Raw genomic sequence first — 23,632 nt, 5'->3', positions numbered from 1 at the left:
CCCCCAGAACATCCCGAGTTCCCCTTTCCCCCCCCCCCAGGGAACATCCCGAGTCCCCTTTCCCCCCTCAGAACATCCCGAGTCCCCTTTCCCCCCCAGGGAACATCCCGAGTCCCCTTTCCCCCCTCAGAACATCCCGAGTCCCCTATCACCCTCCACCCCCCCAGAACATCCCGAGTCCCCTTTCCCCCCCAGGGAACATCCCGAGTCCCCTTTCCCCCCTCAGAACATCCCGAGTCCCCTTTCCCCCCCAGGGAACATCCCGAGTCCCCTTTCCCCCCCAGGGAACATCCCGAGTCCCCTTTCCCCCCTCAGAACATCCCGAGTCCCCTTTCCCCCCACAGAACATCCCGAGTCCCCTATCACCCCCCCCCCCCCAGAACATCCCGAGTCCCCTTTCCCCCCCAGGGAACATCCCGAGTCCCCTTTCCCCCCTCAGAACATCCCGAGTCCCCTTTCCCCCCCCTCAGAACATCCCGAGTCCCCTTCCCCCCCCCCTCAGAACATCCCGAGTCCCCTTTCCCCCCCAGAGAACATCCCGAGTCCCCTTCCCCCCCCCCTCAGAACATCCCGAGTCCCCTTTCCCCCCCCCCCCCCCCCAGAACATCCCGAGTTCCCCTTCCCCCCCCCCCAGGGAACATCCTGAGTCCCCTTCCCCCCCCCCCCCAGAACATCCCGAGTTCCCCTTTCCCCCCCCACCAGGGAACATCCCGAGTCCCCTTCCCCCCTCCCTCAGAACATCCCGAGTCCCCTTCCCCCCCCTCAGAACATCCCGAGTCCCCTTCCCCCCCCCCCCCTCAGAACATACGGAGTCCCCTTTCCCCCCTCAGAACATCCCGAGTCCCCTTTCCCCACCTCAGAACATCCCGAGTCCCCTTTCCCCCCCAGGGAACATCCCGAGTCCCCTTTCCCCCCTCAGAACATCCCGAGTCCCCTTTCCCCCCCTCAGAACATCCCGAGTCCCCTTTCCCCCCTCAGAACATCCCGAGTCCCCTTTCCCCCTACAGAACATCCCGAGTCCCCTTTCCCCACCCCCCCCCCCCCCGAACATCCCGAGTCCCCTTTCCCCCCCAGGGAACATCCCGAGTCCCCTTTCCCCCCTCAGAACATCCCGAGTCCCCTTTCCCCCCTCAGAACATCACTAGTCCCCCCCCCCGCCAGAACATCCCGAGTCCCCTTTCCCCCCCTCAGAATATCCCGAGTCCCCATTCCCCCCCTCAGAACATCCCGAGTCCCCTTCCCCCCCTCAGAACATCCCGAGTCCCCTCCCCCCCCCTCAGAACATCCCGAGTCCCCTTCCCCCCCCCCCTCAGAATATCCCGAGTCCCCTTCCCCCCCCCTCAGAATATCCCGAGTCCCCTTTCCCCCCCTCAGAACATCCCGAGTCCCCTTCCCCCCCTCAGAACATCCCGAGTCCCCTTCCCCCCCCCCTCAGAACTTCCCGAGTCCCCTTTCCCCCCCTCAGAACATCCCGAGTCCCCTTCCCCCCCCTCAGAACATCCCGAGTCCCCTCCCCCCCCCCCTCAGAACATCCCGAGTCCCCTTTCCCCCCCAGGGAACATCCCGAGTCCCCTTCCCCCCCCCTCAGAACATCCCGAGTCCCCATTCCCCCCCCCCCAAGAACATCCCGAGTTCCCCTTTCCCCCCCCCCCCCAGGGAACATCCCGAGTCCCCTTCCCCCCCCCCCAGAACATCCCGAGTTCCCCTTTCCCCCCCCCCCAGGGAACATCCCGAGTCCCCTTCCCCCCCCCCTCAGAACATCCCGAGTCCCCTTGCCCTCCCCCCAGAACATCCCGAGTCCCCTTCCCCCCCCCCTCAGAACATACGGAGTCCCCTTTCCCCCCCTCAGAACATCCGGAGTCAACTTTCCCCCCCCTCAGAACATCCCGAGTCCCCTTCCCCCCCTCAGAACATCCCGAGTCCCCTTCCCCCCCCCCCTCAGAACATACGGAGTCCCCTTTCCCCCCCTCAGAACATCCCGAGTCCCCTTCCCCCCCTCAGAACATCCCGAGTCCCCTTTCCCCCCTCAGAACATCCCGAGTCCCCTTTCCGCCCCCAGGGAACATCCCGAGTCCCCTCCCCCCCCTCAGAACATCCCGAGTCCCCTTCCCCCCCCCCTCGGAACATCCCGAGTCCCCTTTCCCCCCTCAGAACATCCCAAGTCCCCCCCCCAGAACATCCCGAGTCCCCTTTCCCCCCCAGAACATCCCGAGTCCCCTTTCCCCCCCTCAGAACATCCCGAGTCCCCTTCCCCCCCCCTCAGAACATCCCGAGTCCCCTTTCCCCCCCCTCAGAACATCCCGAGTACCCTTCCCCCCCCCCTCAGAACATCCCGAGTCCCCTTCCCCCCCCTCAGAACATCCCGAGTCCCCTTCCCCCCCCCCTCAGAACATCCCGAGTCCCCTTCCCCCCCTCAGAACATCCCGAGTCCCCTTCCCCCCCTCAGAACATCCCGAGTCCCCTTCCTCCCCCCCTCAGAACATCCCGAGTCCCCTCCCCCCCCCCCCGGGAACATCCCGAGTCCCCTTCCCCCCCTCAGAACATCCCGAGTCCCCTTCCCCCCCCTCAGAACATCCCGAGTCCCCTTCCCCCCCCCAGGGAACATCCCGAGTCCCCTTTCCCCCCCCCCAGGGAACATCCCGAATCCCCTTTCCCCCCCCCCAGGGAACATCCCGAATCCCCTTTCCCCCCCCCAGAACATCGCGAGTCCCCTTCCCCCCCCTCAGAACATCCCGAGTCCCCTTCCCCCCCCAGGGAACATCCCAGGTCCCCTTCCCCCCCCCCAGGGAACATCCCGAGTCCCCCCCCCCTCCCCCCAGGGAACATCCCGAGTCCCCTGCGCCCCCTCAGAACATCCCGAGGCCCCCCCCCCCCAGGGAACATCCGGAGTCCCCTTCCCCCCCCTCAGAACATCCCGAGTCCCCTTTCCCCCCCTCAGAACATCCCAAGTCCCCTTCCCCCCCTCAGAACATCCCGAGTCCACTTTCCCCCCTCAGAACATCCCGAGTCCTCTTCCCCCCCCCTCAGAACATCCCGAGTCCCCTTTCCCCCCCTCAGAACATCACGAGTCCCCTTTCCCCCCCCTCAGAACATCCCGAGTCCCCTTCCCCCCCTCAGAACATCCCGAGTCCCCTTTCCCCCCCCAGGGAACATCCCAAGTCCCCTTCCCCCCCCTCAGAACATCCCGAGTCCCCTTCCCCCCCTCAGAACATCCCGAGTCCCCTTTCCCCCCCCAGGGAACATCCCGAGTCCCCTTCCCCCCCCCCCTCAGAACATCCCGAGTCCCCTTTCCCCCCTCAGAACATCCCGAGTCCCCTTCCCCCCCTCAGAACATCCCGAGTCCCCTTCCCCCCTCAGAACATCCCGAGTCCCCTTCCCCCCCCTCAGAACATCCCGAGTCCCCCCCCCCCCTCAGAACATCCCGAGTCCCCTTTCCCCCCTCAGAACATCCCGAGTCCCCTTTCCCCCCTCAGAACATCCCGAGTCCCCTTCCCCCTCCCCAGAACATCCCGAGTCCCCTTTCCCCCCCCTCAGAACATCCCGAGTCCCCTTCCCCCCCTCAGAACATCCCGAGTCCCCTTCCCCCCTCAGAACATCCCGAGTCCCCTTCCCCCCCCTCAGAACATCCCGAGTCCCCCTCCCCCCTCAGAACATCCCGAGTCCCCTTTCCCCCCCCTCAGAACATCCCGAGTCCCCTTTCCCCCCCTCAGAACATCCGGAGTCCCCTTCCCCCCCCAGGGAACATCCCGAGTCCCCCTCCCCCCCTCAGAACATCCCGAGTCCCCTTTCCCCCCCAGAACATCCCGAGTCCCCTTTCCCCCCCCTCAGAACATCCCGAGTCCCCTTTCCCCCCCTCAGAACATCCCGAGTCCCCTTTTTCCCCCCCCCACAGAACATCCCGAGTCCCCATTCCCCCCCAGAACATCCCGAGTCCCCATCCCCCCCCCTCAGAACATCCCGAGTCCCCATCCCCCCCCCTCAGAACATCCCGAGTCCCCTTCCCCCCCCCCTCAGAACATCCCGAGTCCCCTTCCCCCCCCCTCAGAACATCCCGAGTCCCCTTTCCCCCCCCCAGAACATCCCGAGTCCCCTTCCCCCCCTCAGAACATCCCGAGTCCCCTTTCCCCCCCCCCCCCCCAGAACATCCCGAGTCCCCTTTCCCCCCCCCAGAACATCCCGAGTCCCCTTTCCCCCCCCCAGAACATCCCGAGTCCCCTTTCCCCCCCCAGAACATCACGAGTCCCCTTTCCCCCCCCCAGAATATCCCGAGTCCCCTTTCCCCACCCCCCCCCCCCCCCAGGACATCCCGAGTCCCCTTTCCCCCCCAGGGAACATCCCGAGTCCCCTTTCCCCCGCACCCCCCCAGAACATCCCGAGTCCCCTTCCCCCCCCAGAACATCGCGAGTCCCCTTCCCCCCCCCCTCAGAACATCCCGAGTCCCCTTCCCCCCCCAGGGAACATCCCAGGTCCCCTTCCCCCCCCCCCAGGGAACATCCCGAGTCCCCCCCCTCCCCCCAGGGAACATCCCGAGTCCCCTGCGCCCCCTCAGAACATCCCAAGTCCCCTTCCCCCCCTGAGAACAGCCCGAGTCCCCTTTCCCCCCCCCAGAACATCCCGAGTCCCCTTTCCCCCCCAGGGAACATCCCGAGTCCCCTTTCCCCCCCCACCCCCCCCCAGAACATCCCGAGTCCCCTTTCCCCCCCTCAGAACAGCCCGAGTCCCCTTTCCCCCCCCCCAGGGAACATCCCGAGTCGTCGTCCCCCAGGGAACATCCCGAGTCCCCTCCCCCCCCCCCCCAGAACATCCCGAGTCCCCTTTCCCCCCCCCCCCAGAAAATCCCGAGTCCCCTTCCCCCCCCCCCCCCAGGGAACATCCCGAGTCCCCTCCCCCCCCCCCCCCCAGAACATCCCGAATCCCCTTTCCCCCCCTCAGAACATCCCGAGTCCCCCCCCCGCCCTCAGAACATCCCGAGTCCCCTCCCCCCCCCCCCCAGAACATCCCGAGTCCCCTTTCCCACCTCAGAACATCCCGAGTCCCCCTCCCGCCCTCAGAACATCCCGAGTCCCCCCCACCCCAGACCATCCCGCGTCCCCTTCCCCCCCCCCCAGGGAACATCCCGAGTCCCCTTTCCCCCCCTCAGAACATCCCGAGTCCCCTTTCCCCCCCCCCCAGAACATCCCGAGTCCCCTTTCCCCCCCCCTCTCAGAACATCCCGAGTCCCCTTTCCCCCCCTCCCAGAACATCCCGAGTCCCCTTTCCCCCCCTCAGAACATCCCGAGTCCCCCCCCCCCCAGAACATCCCGCGTCCCCTTCCCCCCCCCCCAGGGAACATCCCGAGTCCCCTTTCCCCCCCCCCAGAACATCCCGAGTCCCCTTTCCCCCCCTCAGAACATCCCGAGTCCCCTTTCCCCCCCCCCAGAACAGCCCGAGTCCCCTTTCCCCCCCCAGAACATCCGGAGTCCCCTTTCCCCCCTCAGAACATCCCGAGTCCCCTTCCCCCCCCACGGAACATCCCGAGTCCCCTTTCCCCCATCAGGGAACATCCCGAGTCCCCTTTCTCCCCCCCCTCAGAACATCCCGAGTCCCCTTTCCCCCCCCCCCAGAACATCCGGAGTCCCCTTTCCCCCCTCAGAACATCCCGAGTCCCCTTCCCCCCATCAGGGAACATCCGGAGTCCCCTTCCCCCCATCAGGGAACATCCCGAGTCCCCTTTCCCCCCCCACGGAACACCCCGAGTCCCCTTTCCCCCCCCCCCCAGAACATCCCGAGTCCCCTTTCCCCCCCCCCAGAACATCCCGAGTCCCCTTTCCCCCCCAGGGAACATCCCGAGTCCCCCCCCCCCCCAGAACATCCCGAGTCCCCTTCCCCCCCCCCAGGGAACATCGCGAGTCCCCTTCCCCCCCCTCAGAACATCCCGAGTCCCCTTCCCCCCCCCAGGGAACATCCCGAGTCCCCTTCCCCCCCCCAGGGAACATCCCGAGTCCCCCCCCCCTCCCCCCAGGGAACATCCCGAGTCCCCTGCGCCCCCTCAGAACATCCCGAGGCCCCCCCCCCCAGGGAACATCCCGAGTCCCCTTCCCCCCCTCAGAACATCCCGAGTCCCCTTTCCCCCCCTCAGAACAGCCCGAGTCCCCTTTCCCCCCCCCCCAGAACATCCCGAGTCCCCTTCCCTCCCCCCAAGGGAACATCCGGAGTCCCCTTTCCCCCCTCGGAACATCCCAAGTCCCCTTCCCCCCCTCAGAACATCCCGAGTCCCCTTTCCCCCCTCAGAACATCCCGAGTCCCCTTTCCCCCCCCCCAGGGAACATCCCGAGTCGTCCCCCCCCCCCCCCAGAACATCCCGAGTCCCCTTTCCCCCCCCCCCCCCCAGAACATCCCGAGTCCCCTTCCCCCCCCCAGAACATCCCGAATCCCCTTTCCCCCCCCTCAGAACATCCCGAGTCCCCTTTCCCACCTCAGAACATCCCGAGTCCCCCCCCCGCCCTCAGAACATCCCGAGTCCCCTTTCCCCCCCTCAGAACATCCCGAGTCCCCTTTCCCACCCCAGAACATCCCGCGTCCCCTTCCCCCCCCCCCCAGGGAACATCCCGAGTCCCCTTTCCCCCCCTCAGAACATCCCGAGTCCCCTTCCCCCCCTCAGAACATCCCGAGTCCCCTTTCCCCCCCTCAGAACATCCCGAGTCCCCTTTCCCCCCCCCCCAGAACATCCCGAGTCCCCTTTCCCCCCCCCTCTCAGAACATCCCGAGTCCCCTTTCCCCCCCCCCAGAAGATCCCGAGTCCCCTTCCCCCCCCTCAGAACATCCCGAGTCCCTTTTCCCCCCCTCAGAACATCCCGAGTCCCCTTTCCCCCCCCCTCAGAACATCCCGAGTCCCCTTTCCCCCCCCCCCAGAACATCCGGAGTCCCCTTTTCCCCCCTCAGAACATCCCGAGTCCCCTTTCCCCCCCCCCAGAACAGCCCGAGTCCCCTTACCCCCCCCCCAGAACATCCCGAGTCCCCTTCGCCCCCTCAGAACATCCCGAGTCCCCTTCCCCCCCCCCAGAACATCCCGAGTCCCCTTTCCCCCCTCAGAACATCCCGAGTCCCCTTTCCCCCCCCCAGAACATCCCGAGTCCCCTTTCCCCCCCCCAGAACATCCCGAGTCCCCTTCCCCCCCCAGGGAACATCCCGAGTCCCCTTCCCCCCCCCCAGGGAACATCCCGAGTCCCCCCCCCCTCCCCCCAGGGAACATCCCGAGTCCCCTGCGCCCCCTCAGAACATCCCGAGGCCCCCCCCCCCAGGGAACATCCGGAGTCCCCTTTCCCGCCCTCAGAACATCCCAAGTACCCTTCCCCCCCTCAGAACAGCCCGAGTCCCCTTTCCCCCCCCCAGAACATCCCGAGTCCCCTTTCCCCCCCAGGGAACATCCCGAGTCCCCCCCCCACCCCAGAACATCCCAAGTCCCCTTTCCCCCCCTCAGAACATCCCGAGTCCCCTTTCCCCCCCCAGAACATCCCGAGTCCCCTTTCCCCCCCTCAGAACATCCCGAGTCCCCTTCCCCCCCAGGGAACATCCCGAGTCCCCTTCCCCCCCCAGAACATCCCGAGTCCCCTTTCCCCCCTCAGAACATCCCGAGTCCCCTTTCCCCCCCTCAGAACATCCCGAGTCCCCTTCCCCCCCAGGGAACATCCCGAGTCCCCTTCCCCCCCCAGAACATCCCGAGTCCCCTTCGCCCCCTCAGAACATCCCGAGTCCCCTTTCCCCCCCTCAGAACATCCCGAGTCCCCTTTCCCCCCCTCAGAACATCCCGAGTCCCCTTCCCCCCCCAGAACATCCCGAGTCCCCTTCCCCCCCCCCCAGAACATCCCGAGTCCCCTTCCCCCCCCCCCAGAACATCCCGAGTCCCCTTTCCCCCCCCCCCAGAACATCCTGAGTCCCCTTCCCCCCCAGGGAACATCCCGAGTCCCCTTCCCCGCCCCTCAGAACATCCCGAGTCCCCTTTCCCACCTCAGAACATCCCGAGTTCCCCCCCCACCTCAGAACATCCCGAGTCCCCTTTCCCCCCCCCAGAACATCCCGAGTTCCCCCCCCCCCTCAGAACATCCCGAGTCCCCTTTCCCCCCCTCAGAACATCCCGAGTCCCCTTTCCCACCCCAGAACATCCCGAGTCCCCCCCCCCCAGAACATCCCGAGTCCCCTCCCCCCCCCCCGGGAACATCCCGAGTCCCCTTTCCCCCCCTCAGAACATCCCGAGTCCCCTTTCCCCCCCCCCAGAACATCCCGAGTCCCCTTTCCCCCCCCTCTCAGAACATCCCGAGTCCCCTTCCCCCCCCTCAGAACATCCCGAGTCCCCTCCCCCCCCCTCATAACATCCCGAGTCCCCTACCCCCCCCCCCCCAGAACATCCCGAGTCCCCTTTCCCCCCCCCCAGAACATCCCGAGTCCCCTTCCCCCCCCCATAGAACATCCCGAGTCCCCTTTCCCCCCCCCCCAGAACATCCGGAGTCCCCTTCCCCCCCCTCAGAACATCCCGAGTCCCCTCCCTCCCCCCCCAGAACATCCCGAGTCCCCTTTCCCCCCCCTCAGAACATCCCGAGTCCCCTTCCCCCCCTCAGAACATCCCGAGTCCCCTTTCCCCCCCTCAGAACATCCCGAGTCCCCTTTCCCCCCCTCAGAACATCCCGAGTCCCCTTCCCCCCCTCAGAACATCCCGAGTCCCCTTTCCCCCCCTCAGAACATCCCGAGTCCCCTTTCCCACCCCAGAACATCCCGAGTCCCCCCCCCCCAGAACATCCCGAGTCCCCTCCCCCCCCCCCCCGGGAACATCCCGAGTCCCCTTTCCCCCCCTCAGAACATCCCGAGTCCCCTTTCCCCCCCCCCAGAACATCCCGAGTCCCCTTTCCCCCCCCTCTCAGAACATCCCGAGTCCCCTTCCCCCCCCTCAGAACATCGCGAGTCCCCTTCCCCCCCCCTCAGAACATCCCGAGTCCCGTCCCCCCCCCCAGAACATCCCGAGTCCCCTTTCCCCCCCCCAGAACATCGCGAGTCCCCTTCCCCCCCCCTCAGAACATCCCGAGTCCCCTTTCCCCCCCCCAGAACATCCTGAGTCCCCCCCCCCCCCCCAGAACATCCGGAGTCCCCTTCCCCCCCCTCAGAACATCCCGAGTCCCCTTTCCCCCCCCTCAGAACATCCCGAGTCCCCTTTCCCCCCCCCAGAACATCCGGAGTCCCCTTCCCCCCCCTCAGAACATCCCGAGTCCCCTTTCCCCCCCCCAGAACAGCCCGAGTCCCCTTTCCCCCCCCCCAGAACATCCGGAGTCACCTTTCCCCCCTCAGAACATCCCGAGTCCCCTTTCCCCCCTCAGAACATCCCGAGTCCCCTTCCCCCCCCCAGAATATCCGGAGTCCCCTTTCCCCCCTCAGAACATCCCGAGTCCCCTTTCCCCCCCTCAGAACAGCCCGAGTCCCCTTTCCCCCCCCCCCAGAACATCCCGAGTCCCCTCTTCCCCCCCAGAACATCCCAAGTCCCCTTTCCCCCCCTCAGAACAGCCCGAGTCCCCTTTCCCCCCCCCCAGAACATTCCGAGTCCCCTTTCCCCCCCTCAGAACAGCCCGAGTCCCCTTCCCCCCCCCCCTCAGAACATCCCGAGTCCCCTTTCCCCCCTCAGAACATCCCGAGTCCCCTTTCCCCCCCCCCCAGAACATCCCGAGTCCCCTTTCCCCCCCAGGGAACATCCCGAGTCCCCCCTCACCCCAGAACATCCCAAGTCCCCTTTCCCACCCTCAGAACATCCCGAGTCCCCTTTCCCCCCCCAGAACATCCCGAGTCCCCTTTCCCCCCCTCAGAACATCCCGAGTCCCCTTCCCCCCCAGGGAACATCCCGAGTCCCCTTCCCCCCCCAGAACATCCCGAGTCCCCTTCCCCCCCCTCAGAACATCCCGAGTCCCCTTTCCCCCCCTCAGAACATCCCAAGTCCCCTTCGCCCCCTCAGAACATCCCGAGTCCCCTTTCCCCCCTCAGAACATCCCGAGTCCCCTTTCCCCCCCTCAGAACATCCCGAGTCCCCTTCCCCCCCCAGAACATCCCGAGTCCCCTTCCCCCCCCCCCAGAACATCCCGAGTCCCCTTCCCCCCCCCCCCAGAACATCCCGAGTCCCCTTTCCCCCCCCCCCAGAACATCCTGAGTCCCCTTCCCCCCCAGGGAACATCCCGAGTCCCCTTCCCCGCCCCTCAGAACATCCCGAGTCCCCTTTCCCACCTCAGAACATCCCGAGTTCCCCCCCCCCCTCAGAACATCCCGAGTCCCCTTTCCCCCCCCCCAGAACATCCCGAGTTCCCCCCCCCCCTCAGAACATCCCGAGTCCCCTTTCCCCCCCTCAGAACATCCCGAGTCCCCTTTCCCACCCCAGAACATCCCGAGTCCCCCCCCCCCAGAACATCCCGAGTCCCCTCCCCCCCCCCCCGGGAACATCCCGAGTCCCCTTTCCCCCCTCAGAACATCCCGAGTCCCCTTTCCCCCCCCCCCCAGAACATCCCGAGTCCCCTTTCCCCCCCCTCTCAGAACATCCCGAGTCCCCTTCCCCCCCCCTCAGAACATTCCGAGTCCCCTCCCCCCCCTCATAACATCCCGAGTCCCCTCCCCCCCCCCCCCCAGAACATCCCGAGTCCCCTTTCCCCCCCCCCCAGAACATCCCGAGTCCCCTTCCCCCCCCTCAGAACATCCCGAGTCCCCTTTCCCCCCCCCCCCCAGAACATCCGGAGTCCCCTTCCCCCCCTCAGAACATCCCGAGTCCCCTCCCCCCCCCCAGAACATCCCGAGTCCCCTTTCCCCCCCCTCAGAACATCCCGAGTCCCCTTCCCCCCCTCAGAACATCCCGAGTCCCCTTTCCCCCCCTCAGAACATCCCGAGTCCCCTTTCCCCCCCTCAGAACATCCCGAGTCCCCTCCCCCCCCTCAGAACATCCCGAGTCCCCTTTCCCCCCCTCAGAACATCCCGAGTCCCCTTTCCCACCCCAGAACATCCCGAGTCCCCCCCCCCCAGAACATCCCGAGTCCCCTCCCCCCCCCCGGGAACATCCCGAGTCCCCTTTCCCCCCCTCAGAACATCCCGAGTCCCCTTTCCCCCCCCCCCAGAACATCCCGAGTCCCCTTTCCCCCCCCCTCTCAGAACATCCCGAGTCCCCTTCCCCCCCCTCAGAACATCGCGAGTCCCCTTCCCCCCCCCTCAGAACATCCCGAGTCCCGTCCCCCCCCCCCCCCAGAACATCCCGAGTCCCCTTTCCCCCCCCCAGAACATCGCGAGTCCCCTTCCCCCCCCCTCAGAACATCCCGAGTCCCCTTTCCCCCCGCCAGAACATCCCGAGTCCCCTTCCCCCCCCCCAGAACATCCGGAGTCCCCTTCCCCCCCCCAGAACATCCCGAGTCCCCTTTCCCCCCCCTCAGAACATCCCGAGTCCCCTTTCCCCCCCCCAGAACATCCGGAGTCCCCTTCCCCCCCCCTCAGAACATCCCGAGTCCCCTTTCCCCCCCCCAGAACAGCCCGAGTCCCCTTTCCCCCCCCCCAGAACATCCGGAGTCCCCTTTCCCCCCTCAGAACATCCCGAGTCCCCTTTCCCCCCTCAGAACATCCCGAGTCCCCTTCCCCCCCCCAGAATATCCGGAGTCCCCTTTCCCCCCTCAGAACATCCCGAGTCCCCTTTCCCCCCCTCAGAACAGCCCGAGTCCCCTTTCCCCCCCCCCCAGAACATCCCGAGTCCCCTCTCCCCCCCCAGAACATCCCAAGTCCCCTTTCCCCCCCTCAGAACAGCCCGAGTCCCCTTTCCCCCCCCCCAGAACATTCCGAGTCCCCTTTCCCCCCCTCAGAACAGCCCGAGTCCCCTTCCCCCCCCCCTCAGAACATCCCGAGTCCCCTTTCCCCCCTCAGAACATCCCGAGTCCCACCCCCCCCCCCCCAGAACATCCCGAGTCCACTTCCCCCCCCCCAGAACATCCGGAGTCCCCTTTCCCCCCCCAGAACAGCCCGAGTCCCCTTTTCCCCCCTCAGAACATCCCGAGTCCCCTTCCCCCCCTCAGAACATCCCGAGTCCCCTTTCCCCCCCCCAGAACAGCCCGAGTCCCCTTTTCCCCCCTCAGAACATCCCGAGTCCCCTTTTCCCCCCTCAGAACAGCCCGAGTCCCCTTTCCCCCCCCCAGAACATCCGGAGTCCCCTTTCCCCCCTCAGAACATCCCGAGTCCCCTTTCCCCCCCTCAGAACAGCCCGAGTCCCCTTTCCCCCCCCAGAACATCCGGAGTCCCCTTTCCCCCCTCAGAACATCCCGAGTCCCCTTTCCCCCCTCAGAACATCCCGAGTCCCATTTCCCCCCCCAGAACATCCGGAGTCCCCTTCCCCCCCTCAGAACAGCCCGAGTCCCCTTTCCCCCCCCCAGAACATCCGGAGTCCCCTTCCCCCCCCTCAGAACAGCCCGAGTCCCCTTTCCCCCCCCCAGAACATCCCGAGTCCCCTTTCCCCCCTCAGAACATCCCGAGTCCCCTTTCCCCCCCCCTCAGAACAGCCCGAGTCCCCTTTCCCCCCCCCCCCCAGAACATCCCGAGTCCCCTTCCCCCCCTCAGAACATCCCGAGTCCCCTCCCCCCCCCCTCAGAACATCCCGAGTCCCCTTCCCCCCCTCAGAACATCCCGAGTCCCCTTTCCCCCTCTCAGAACATCCCGAGTCCCCTTTCCCCCCCCCCCAGAACATCCCGAGTCCCCCCCCCCAGGGAACAGCCCGAGTCCCCTTTCCCCCCCCCCAGAACATCCGGAGTCCCCTTCCCCCCCCCAGAACATCCCGAGTCCCCTTCCCCCCACCCCGGAACATCCCGAGTCCCCTTCCCCCCCCCCCCAGAACATCCCGAGTCCCCTTCCCCCCCCCCCTCAGAACATCCCGAGTCCCCTTTCCCCCTCTCAGAACATCCCGAGTCCCCTTTCCCCCCCAGGGAACATCCCGAGTCCCCTTTCCCCCCCCCCAGAACATCCCGAGTCCCCTTTCCCCCCCCCCCAGAACATCCGGAGTCCCCTTTCCCCCCTCAGAACATCCCGAGTCCCCTTTCCCCCCTCAGAACATCCCGAGTCCCCTTTCCCCCCCCCCAGAACAGCCCGAGTCCCCTTTCCCCCCCCCCAGAACATCCGGAGTCCCCTTTCCCCCCTCAGAACATCCCGAGTCCCCTTTCCCCCCTCAGAACATCCCGAGTCCCCTTTCCCCCCCTCAGAACAGCCCGAGTCCCCTTTCCCCCCCCAGAATATCCGGAGTCCCCTTTCCCCCCTCAGAACATCCCGAGTCCCCTTTCCCCCCTCAGAACATCCCGAGTCCCCTTTCCCCCCCTCAGAACAGCCCGAGTCCCCTTTCCCCCCCCAGAACATCCGGAGTCCCCTTTCCCCCCTCAGAACATCCCGAGTCCCCTTTCCCCCCTCAGAACATCCCGAGTCCCCTTTCCCCCCCTCAGAACAGCCCGAGATCCCTTCCCCCCCCAGAATATCCGGAGTCCCCTTTCCCCCCCCCAGAACATCCCGAGTCCCCTTTCCCCCCCTCAGAACATCCCGAGTCCCCTTTCCCCCCCTCAGAACAGCCCGAGTCCCCTTTCCCCCCCCCCCAGAACATCCCGAGTCCCCTCTCCCCCCCCAGAACATCCCAAGTCCCCTTTCCCCCCCTCAGAACAGCCCGAGTCCCCTTTCCCCCCCCCAGAACATTCCGAGTCCCCTTTCCCCCCCCCAGAACATTCCGAGTCCCCTTTCCCCCCCTCAGAACAGCCCGAGTCCCCTTTCCCCCCCCCTCAGAACATCCCGAGTCCCCTTTCCCCCCGCCAGAACATCCCGAGTCCCACCCCCCCCCCCCAGAACATCCCGAGTCCACTTTCCCCCCCTCAGAACATCCCGAGTCCCCTTTCCCCCCCCCAGAACAGCCCGAGTCCCCTTTCCCCCCCCCAGAACATCCGGATCCCCTTTTCCCCCCTCAGAACATCCCGAGTCCCCTTTCCCCCCCCCCCCAGAACAGCCCGAGTCCCCTTTCCCCCTCCCCAGAACATCCGGAGTCCCCTTCCCCCCTCAGAACATCCCGAGTCCCCTTTCCCCCCTCAGAACATCCCGAGTCCCCTTTCCCCCCCTCAGAACAGCCCGAGTCCCCTTTCTCCCCCCAGAATATCCGGAGTCCCCTTTCCCCCCTCAGAACATCCCGAGTCCCCTTTCCCCCCTCAGAACATCCCGAGTCCCCTTTCCCCCCCTCAGAACAGCCCGAGTCCCCTTTCCCCCCCCAGAACATCCGGAGTCCCCTTTCCCCCCTCAGAACATCCCGAGTCCCCTTTCCCCCCTCAGAACATCCCGAGTCCCCTTTCCCCCCCTCAGAACAGCCCGAGTCCCCTTTCACCCCCAGAATATCCGGAGTCCCCTTTCCCCCCCCAGAACATCCCGAGTCCCCTTTCCCCCCCTCAGAACATCCCGAGTCCCCTTTCCCCCCCCCAGAACATCCCGCGTCCCCTCTCCCCCCCCAGAACATCCCAAGTCCCCTTTCCCCCCCTCAGAACAGCCCGAGTCCCCTTTCCCCCCCCCAGAACATTCCGAGTCCCCTTTCCCCCCCTCAGAACAGCCCGAGTCCCCTTTCCCCCCCCCCTCAGAACATCCCGAGTCCCCTTTCCCCCCGCCAGAACATCCCGAGTCCCACCCCCCCCCCAGAACATCCCGAGTCCACTTTCCCCCCCTCAGAACATCCCGAGTCCCCTTTCCCCCCCCCCCAGAACAGCCCGAGTCCCCTTTCCCCCCCCCAGAACATCCGGATCCCCTTTTCCCCCCTCAGAACATCCCGAGTCCCCTTTCCCCCCCCCCAGAACAGCCCGAGTCCCCTTTCCCCCCCCCCAGAACATCCGGAGTCCCCTTCCCCCCCTCAGAACATCCCGAGTCCCCTTTCCCCCCCCCAGAACATCCGGAGTCCCCTTTTCCCCCCTCAGAACATCCCGAGTCCCCTTTCGCCCCCCCCAGAACAGCCCGAGTCCCCTTTCCCCCCCCCAGAACATCCGGAGTCCCCTTTCCCCCTCTCAGAACATCCCGAGTCCCCTTTCCCCCCCCCCAGAACAGCCCGAGTCCCCTTTCCCCCCCCCAGAACATCCCGAGTCCCCTTTCCCCCCCTCAGAACAGCCCGAGTCCCCTTCTCCCCCCCAGAACATCCGGAGTCCCCTTTCCCCCCTCAGAACATCCCGAGTCCCCTTTCCCCCCCCCTCAGAACAGCCCGAGTCCCCTTTCCCCCCCCCCCAGAACATCCCGAGTCCCCTTCCCCCCCTCAGAACATCCCGAGTCCCCTCCCCCCCCCCCTCAGAACATCCCGAGTCCCCTTCCCCCCCTCAGAACATCCCGAGTCCCCTTTCCCCCCCCCTCAGAACAGCCCGAGTCCCCTTTCCCCCCCCCCAGAACATCCGGAGTCCCCTTCCCCCCCCCAGAACATCCCGAGTCCCCTTCCCCACCCCCCCCAGAACATCCCGAGTCCCCTTCCCCCCCCCCCAGAACATCCCGAGTCCCCTTCCCCCCCCCCTCAGAACATCCCGAGTCCCCTTTCCCCCTCTCAGAACATCCCGAGTCCCCTTTCCCCCCCAGGGAACATCCCGAGTCCCCTTTCCCCCCCCCAGAACTTCCCGAGTCCCATTTCCCCCCCTCAGAACATCCCGAGTCCCCTCTCCCCCCCCCCCCCAGAACATCCCGAGTCCCCTTTCCCCCTCTCAGAACATCCCGAGTCCCCTTTCCCCCCCAGGGAACATCCCGAGTCCCCTTTCCCCCCCCCAGAACTTCCCGAGTCCCATTTCCCCCCCTCAGAACATCCCGAGTCCCCTCTCCCCCCCCCCCAGAACATCCCGAGTCCCCTCCCCCCCCCTCAGAACATCCCGAGTCCCCTTCCCCCCCCCCCTCAGAACATCCCGAGTCCCCTTTCCCCCCCAGGGAACATCCCGAGTCCCCTTTCCCCCCCCCCTCAGAACATCCCGAGTCCCCTTCCCCCCCCTCAGAACATCCCGAGTCCCCTTTCCCCCCCTCAGAACATCCCGAGTCCCCCCCCCCCCCAGAACATCCTGAGTCCCCTTCCCCCCCCCCCCCCAGAACATCCCGAGTCCCCTTTCCCCCCCAGGGAACATCCCGAGTCCCCTTTCCCCCCCTCAGAAAATCCCGAGTCCCCCCCCCCCCCCAAGAACATCCCGAGTCCCCTTCCCCCCCCCCAGAACATCCCGAGTCCCCTCCCCCCCCCCCCCAGAACATCCCGAGTCCCCTTTCCCCCCCCCAGGGAACATCCCGAGTCCCCTTCCCCCCCTCAGAACATCCCGAGTCCCCTTTCCCCCCCTCAGAACATCCCGAGTCCCCTTCCCCCCCCCCAGAACATCCCGAGTCCCCTCCCCCCCCCCCCAGAACATCCCGAGTCCCCTTTCCCCCCCTCTGAACATCCCGAGTCCCCTTTCCCTCCCCCCTCAGAACATCCCGAGTCCCCTTCCCCCCCCCCCCAGAACATCCCGAGTCCCCTTTCCCCCCCTCAGAACATCCCGAGTCCCCTTTCCCTCCCCCCTCAGAACATCCCGAGTCCCCTTCCCCCCCCCCTCAGAACATCCCGAGTCCCCTTCGCCCCCTCAGAACATCCCGAGTCTCCTTCCCCCCCCCCCCCCAGAACATCCCGAGTCCCCTTCCCCCCCCAGAACATCCCGAGTCCCCTTTCCCCCCCTCAGAACATCCCGAGTCCCCTTCCCCCACTCAGAACATCGCGAGTCCCCTTCCCCCCCCCAGAACATCCCGAGTCCCCTTCCCCCCCCCAGAACATCCCGAGTCCCCTTTCCCCCCCAGGGAACATCCCGAGTCCACCCCCCCCTCAGAACATCCCGAGTCCCCTTCCCCCCCCCCCCAGAACATCCCGAGTCCCCTTCCCCCCTCGGAACATCGCGAGTCCCCTCCCCCCCCCCCCCCCAAGAACATCCCGAGAACCCCTTTCCCCCCCTCAGAACATCTCGAGTCCCCTTTCCCCCCCCCCAGAACATCCCGAGTCCCCTTCCCCCCCCAGAACATCCCGAGTCCCCATTCCCCCCCAGGGAACATCCCGAGTCCCCTTCCCCCCCCCTCAGAACATCGCGAGTCCCCTCCCCCCCCCCCAGAACATCCCGAGTCCCCTTTCCCCCCCCCAAGAACATCCCGAGTCCCCTTCCCCCCCTCAGAACATCCCGAGTCCCCTTCACCCCCCCCCCCAGAACATCCCGAGTCCCCTTCCCCCCCCCTCAGAACATCGCGAGTCCCCTCCCCCCCCAGAACATCCCGAGTCCCCTTTCCCCCCGCCCCCAAGAACATCCCGAGTCCCCTTCCCCCCCTCAGAACATCCCGAGTCCCCTTCCCCCCCCCCCTCAGAACATACGGAGTCCCCTTTCCCCCCCTCAGAACATCCCGAGTCCCCTTCACCCCCCCCCCAGAACATCCCGAGTCCCCTTTCCCCCCCCTCAGAACATCCCAAGTCCCCTTCGCCCCCCCTCAGAACATCCCGAGTCCCCTTTCCCCCCAGGGAACATCCCGAGTCCCCTTTCCCCCCCCTCAGAACATCCCGAGTCCCCTTTCCCCCCCAGAACATCCCGAGTCCCCTTCACCCCCCCCCCCCCCCAGAACATCCCGAGTCCCCTTTCCCCCCTCAGAACATCCCAAGTCCCCTTCGCCCCCTCAGAACATCCCGAGTCCCCTTCCCCCCCAGGGAACATCCCGAGTCCCCTTTCCCCCCCTCAGAACTGCCCGAGTCCCCTTTCCCCCCCAGGGAACATCCCGAGTCCCCTTTCCCCCCCTCAGAACATCCCGAGTCCCCTTTCCCCCTCTCAGAACATCCCGAGTCCCCTTTCCCCCTCTCAGAACAGCCCGAGTCCCCTTTCCCCCCCTCAGAACAGCCCGAGTCCCAGCCGAACCCCAATTTGCCCTGGAACCGAGTGTCTCGCTGGGCTATTTCCGAGGGGCACTTTGAAGCAACCACATGGCTGTGTGGGGTCTGGAGTCACCTGTAGGCCAGACCGGGTAAGGACGGCAGATTTCCTTCCCTAAGAAACATAAGTGAATAACTGCTATCACCCTCACGAGATCCTGGGGGACGACCCGACTAACCTCATTGTGTGCCTCGAGGAGGACAAGCTCCCCCGCTGAGGGAGGAGGCCCCTCAGCGGGATAGTTAACTCAGGGTCGTCAAAGCCAGCCGAGGTAGGCGGCAAGCTACAGAGTACTCCCCACTGGAACCGTTCTTGTAAATACTTCAGGGAACAAACCATTTGTTTGGCTCTGCTTTCGAATGTCCTGTGCGACCACTAAAACCAAAATCGCTGATAGTTTGATGAGTCTTTCAGTCCCACATTTATTAATTGAATTGACATCCCACCGGCTGCCATTTGGGATTTTAACCCGCGTTCCCAGGGCATTAATGAGCCTGAGGCCTCTGGAGTACTGATCCAGGGACATGCTAGGCCCTGTGCTTGTTCTTTCCATGTTGCCCTGCCATACCTGAACAGCCCCATTTCCAAACCCAACGGCTAAGTGCTGGGCATCAGGAGAGAAGCGGACGCTGTAGATACCGGCCGCGTCCTTGCTGAGGAAGACGCGCTGTCTGACGCACAGCTCTGAGTAAATGTCCGCACTGTCGCTCTCATCCTCGTTGGTCCGCAACTCCTCAGCAGCCAAGATGGCTTCTTCCAGCTTCCGGCGTGCCATCTCCCACTGCCTGGCTGCACAGGACAACCCTGTATGAGGAGACACAGTGAAGGCTGACAATCGTCCCACAATCTGTATTTCATTAGGAGAGACATCAGGGAGACTGACAGTAATCCCACAATCTGTATTTCATTAGGAGAGACATCAGGGAGACTGACAGTAATCCCACAATCTGTATTTCTATGGGAGAGACATCAGGGAGACTGACAGTAATCCCACAATCTGTATTTCATTAGGAGAGACATCAGGGAGACTGACAGTAATCCCACAATCTGTATTTCATTAGGAGAGACATCAGGGAGACTGACAGTAATCCCACAATCTGTATTTCTATGGGAGAGACATCAGGGAGACTGACAGTAATCCCACAATCTGTATTTCTATGGGAGAGACATCAGGGAGACTGACAGTAATCCCACAATCTGTATTTCATTAGGAGAGACATCAGGGAGACTGAGAGTAATCCCACAATCTGTATTTCATTAGGAGAGACATCAGGGAGACTGAGAGTAATCCCACAATCTGTATTTCTATGGGAGAGACATCAGGGAGACTGAGAGTAATCCCACAATCTGTATTTCTATGGGAGAGACATCAGGGAGACTGACAGTAATCCCACAATCTGTATTTCATTAGGAGAGACATCAGGGAGACTGACAGTAATCCCACAATCTGTATTTCATTAGGAGAGACATCAGGGAGACTGACAGTAATCCCACAATCTGTATTTCATTAGGAGAGACATCAGGGAGACTGACAGTAATCCCACAATCTGTATTTCTATGGGAGAGACATCAGGGAGACTGACAGTAATCCCACAATCTGTATTTCATTAGGAGAGACATCAGGGAGACTGACAGTAATCCCACAATCTGTATTTCATTAGGAGAGACATCAGGGAGACTGACAGTAATCCCACAATCTGTATTTCTATGGGAGAGACATCAGGGAGACTGAGAGTAATCCCACAATCTGTATTTCTATGGGAGAGACATCAGGGAGACTGACAGTAATCCCACAATCTGTATTTCTATGGGAGAGACATCAGGGAGACTGACAGTAATCCCACAATCTGTATTTCATTAGGAGAGACATCAGGGAGACTGACAGTAATCCCACAATATGTATTTCATTAGGAGAGACATCAGGGAGACTGACAGTAATCCCACAATCTGTATTTCTATGGGAGAGACATCAGGGAGACTGACAGTAATCCCACAATCTGTATTTCTATGGGAGAGACATCAGGGAGACTGACAGTAATCCCACAATCTGTATTTCTATGGGAGAGACATCAGGGAGACTGACAGTAATCCCACAATCTGTATTTCTATGGGAGAGACATCAGGGAGACTGACAGTAATCCCACAATCTGTATTTCATTAGGAGAGACATCAGGGAGACTGAGAGTAATCCCACAATCTGTATTTCTATGGGAGAGACATCAGGGAGACTGACAGTAATCCCACAATCTGTATTTCTATGGGAGAGACATCAGGGAGACTGACAGTAATCCCACAATCTGTATTTCTATAGGAGAGACATCAGGGAGACTGACAGTAATCCCACAATCTGTATTTCATTAGGAGAGACATCAGGGAGTCTGACAGTAATCCCACAATCTGTATTTCATTAGGAGAGACATCAGGGAGTCTGACAGTAATCCCACAATCTGTATTTCTATGGGAGAGACATCAGGGAGACTGACAGTAATCCCACAATCTGTATTTCATTAGGAGAGACATCAGGGAGACTGACAGTAATCCCACAATCTGTATTTCATTAGGAGAGACATCAGGGAGACTGACAGTAATCCCACAATCTGTATTTCATTAGGAGAGACATCAGGGAGACTGACAGTAATCCCACAATCTGTATTTCATTAGGAGAGACATCAGGGAGACTGAGAGTAATCCCACAATCTGTATTTCTATGGGAGAGACATCAGGGAGACTGACAGTAATCCCACAATCTGTATTTCATTAGGAGAGACATCAGGGAGTCTGACAGTAATCCCACAATCTGTATTTCTATGGGAGAGACATCAGGGAGACTGACAGTAATCCCACAATCTGTATTTCATTAGGAGAGACATCAGGGAGACTGACAGTAATCCCACAATCTGTATTTCTATGGGAGAGACATCAGGGAGACTGAGAGTAATCCCACAATCTGTATTTCTATAGGAGAGACATCAGGGAGACTGACAGTAATCCCACAATCTGTATTTCATTAGGAGAGACATCAGGGAGTCTGACAGTAATCCCACAATCTGTATTTCATTAGGAGAGACATCAGGGAGTCTGACAGTAATCCCACAATCTGTATTTCTATGGGAGAGACATCAGGGAGACTGACAGTAATCCCACAATCTGTATTTCATTAGGAGAGACATCAGGGAGACTGACAGTAATCCCACAATCTGTATTTCATTAGGAGAGACATCAGGGAGACTGACAGTAATCCCACAATCTGTATTTCATTAGGAGAGACATCAGGGAGACTGACAGTAATCCCACAATCTGTATTTCATTAGGAGAGACATCAGGGAGACTGACAGTAATCCCACAATCTGTATTTCTATGGGAGAGACATCAGGGAGACTGGACAGTAATCCCACAATCTGTATTTCTATAGGAGAGACATCAGGGAGACTGACAGTAATCCCACAATCTGTATTTCTATGGGAGAGACATCAGGGAGACTGACAGTAATCCCACAATCTGTATTTCATTAGGAGAGACATCAGGGAGACTGACAGTAATCCCACAATCTGTATTTCATTAGGAGAGACATCAGGGAGACTGACAGTAATCCCACAATCTGTATTTCATTAGGAGAGACATCAGGGAGACTGACAGTAATCCCACAATCTGTATTTCTATGGGAGAGACATCAGGGAGACTGAGAGTAATCCCACAATCTGTATTTCTATAGGAGAGACATCAGGGAGACTGACAGTAATCCCACAATCTGTATTTCATTAGGAGAGACATCAGGGAGACTGACAGTAATCCAACAATCTGTATTTCATTAGGAGAGACATCAGGGAGACTGACAGTAATCCCACAATCTGTATTTCTATGGGAGAGACATCAGGGGAGACTGACAGTAATCCCACAATCTGTATTTCATTAGGAGAGACATCAGGGAGACTGACAGTAATCCCACAATCTGTATTTCATTAGGAGAGACATCAGGGAGACTGACAGTAATCCCACAATCTGTATTTCTATGGGAGAGACATCAGGGAGACTGACAGTAATCCCACAATCTGTATTTCTATGGGAGAGACATCAGGGAGACTGACAGTAATCCCACAATCTGTATTTCATTAGGAGAGACATCAGGGAGACTGACAGTAATCCCACAATCTGTATTTCTATGGGAGAGACATCAGGGAGACTGACAGTAATCCCACAATCTGTATTTCATTAGGAGAGACATCAGGGAGACTGACAGTAATCCCACAATCTGTATTTCTATGGGAGAGACATCAGGGAGACTGAGAGTAATCCCACAATCTGTATTTCATTAGGAGAGACATCAGGGAGACTGACAGTAATCCCACAATCTGTATTTCATTAGGAGAGACATCAGGGAGACTGAGAGTAATCCCACAATCTGTATTTCATTAGGAGAGACATCAGGAGACTGACAGTAATCCCACAATCTGTATTCATTAGGAGAGACATCAGGGAGACTGACAGTAATCCCACAATCTGTATTTCTATGGAGAGACATCAGGGAGACTGAGAGTAATCCCACAATCTGTATTTCATTAGGAGAGACATCAGGGAGACTGAGAGTAATCCCACAATCTGTATTTCATTAGGAGAGACATCAGGGAGACTGACAGTAATCCCACAATCTGTATTTCATTAGGAGAGACATCAGGGAGACTGACAGTAATCCCACAATCTGTATTTCATTAGGAGAGACATCAGGGGAGACTGACAGTAATCCCACAATCTGTATTTCATTAGGAGAGACATCAGGGAGACTGAGAGTAATCCCACAATCTGTATTTCATTAGGAGAGACATCAGGGAGACTGACAGTAATCCCACAATCTGTATTTCTATGGGAGAGACATCAGGGAGACTGACAGTAATCCCACAATCTGTATTTCATTAGGAGAGACATCAGGGAGACTGACAGTAATCCCACAATCTGTATTTCTATGGGAGAGACATCAGGGAGACTGACAGTAATCCCACAATCTGTATTTCATTAGGAGAGACATCAGGGAGACTGACAGTAATCCCAGCAATCTGTATTTTCTATGGGAGAGACATCAGGGAGACTGAGAGTAATCCCACAATCTGTATTTCATTAGGAGAGACCATCAGGGAGACTGAGAGTAATCCCACAATCTGTATTTCATTAGGAGAGACATCAGGGAGACTGACAGTAATCCCACAATCTGTATTTCTATGGAGAGACATCAGGGAGACTGAGAGTAATCCCACAATCTGTATTTCTATGGGAGAGACATCAGGGAGACTGAGAGTAATCCCACAATCTGTATTTCATTACGAGAGACATCAGGGAGACTGACAGTAATCCCACAATCTGTATTTCTATGGGAGAGACATCAGGGAGACTGACAGTAATCCCACAATCTGTATTTCATTAGGAGAGACATCAGGGAGACAGAGTAATCCCACAATCTGTATTTCATTAGGAGAGACATCAGGGAGACTGACAGTAATCCCACAATCTGTATTTCATTAGGAGAGACATCAGGGAGACTGACAGTAATCCCACAATCTGTATTTCATTAGGAGAGACATCAGGGAGACTGACAGTAATCCCACAATCTGTATTTCTATGGGAGAGACATCAGGGAGACTGACAGTAATCCCACAATCTGTATTTCTATAGGAGAGACATCAGGGAGACTGACAGTAATCCCACAATCTGTATTTCATTAG

General features: G+C 61.3%; 1 protein-coding gene across 1 annotated transcript in view; it reads right to left on the bottom strand.

Annotated features, from left to right (window-relative positions):
• LOC140389189 (uncharacterized) overlaps window positions 1-18,696 on the bottom strand; it is a 30,370-nt gene extending 11,674 nt beyond the window's left edge. The window contains exon 1 of the mRNA XM_072473352.1: window positions 18,490-18,696. Coding sequence (XP_072329453.1) covers window positions 18,490-18,696 — 207 coding nt within the window. The remainder of the gene's footprint in view (window positions 1-18,489) is intronic.
• Between the last annotated feature and the right edge of the window lie 4,936 nt (window positions 18,697-23,632).

The sequence above is a fragment of the Scyliorhinus torazame genome, chromosome 14 (assembly GCF_047496885.1).
Source record: "Scyliorhinus torazame isolate Kashiwa2021f chromosome 14, sScyTor2.1, whole genome shotgun sequence".
Taxonomy (NCBI): domain Eukaryota; kingdom Metazoa; phylum Chordata; class Chondrichthyes; order Carcharhiniformes; family Scyliorhinidae; genus Scyliorhinus; species Scyliorhinus torazame.
This window is presented reverse-complemented; position numbering and strand designations above follow the sequence as displayed.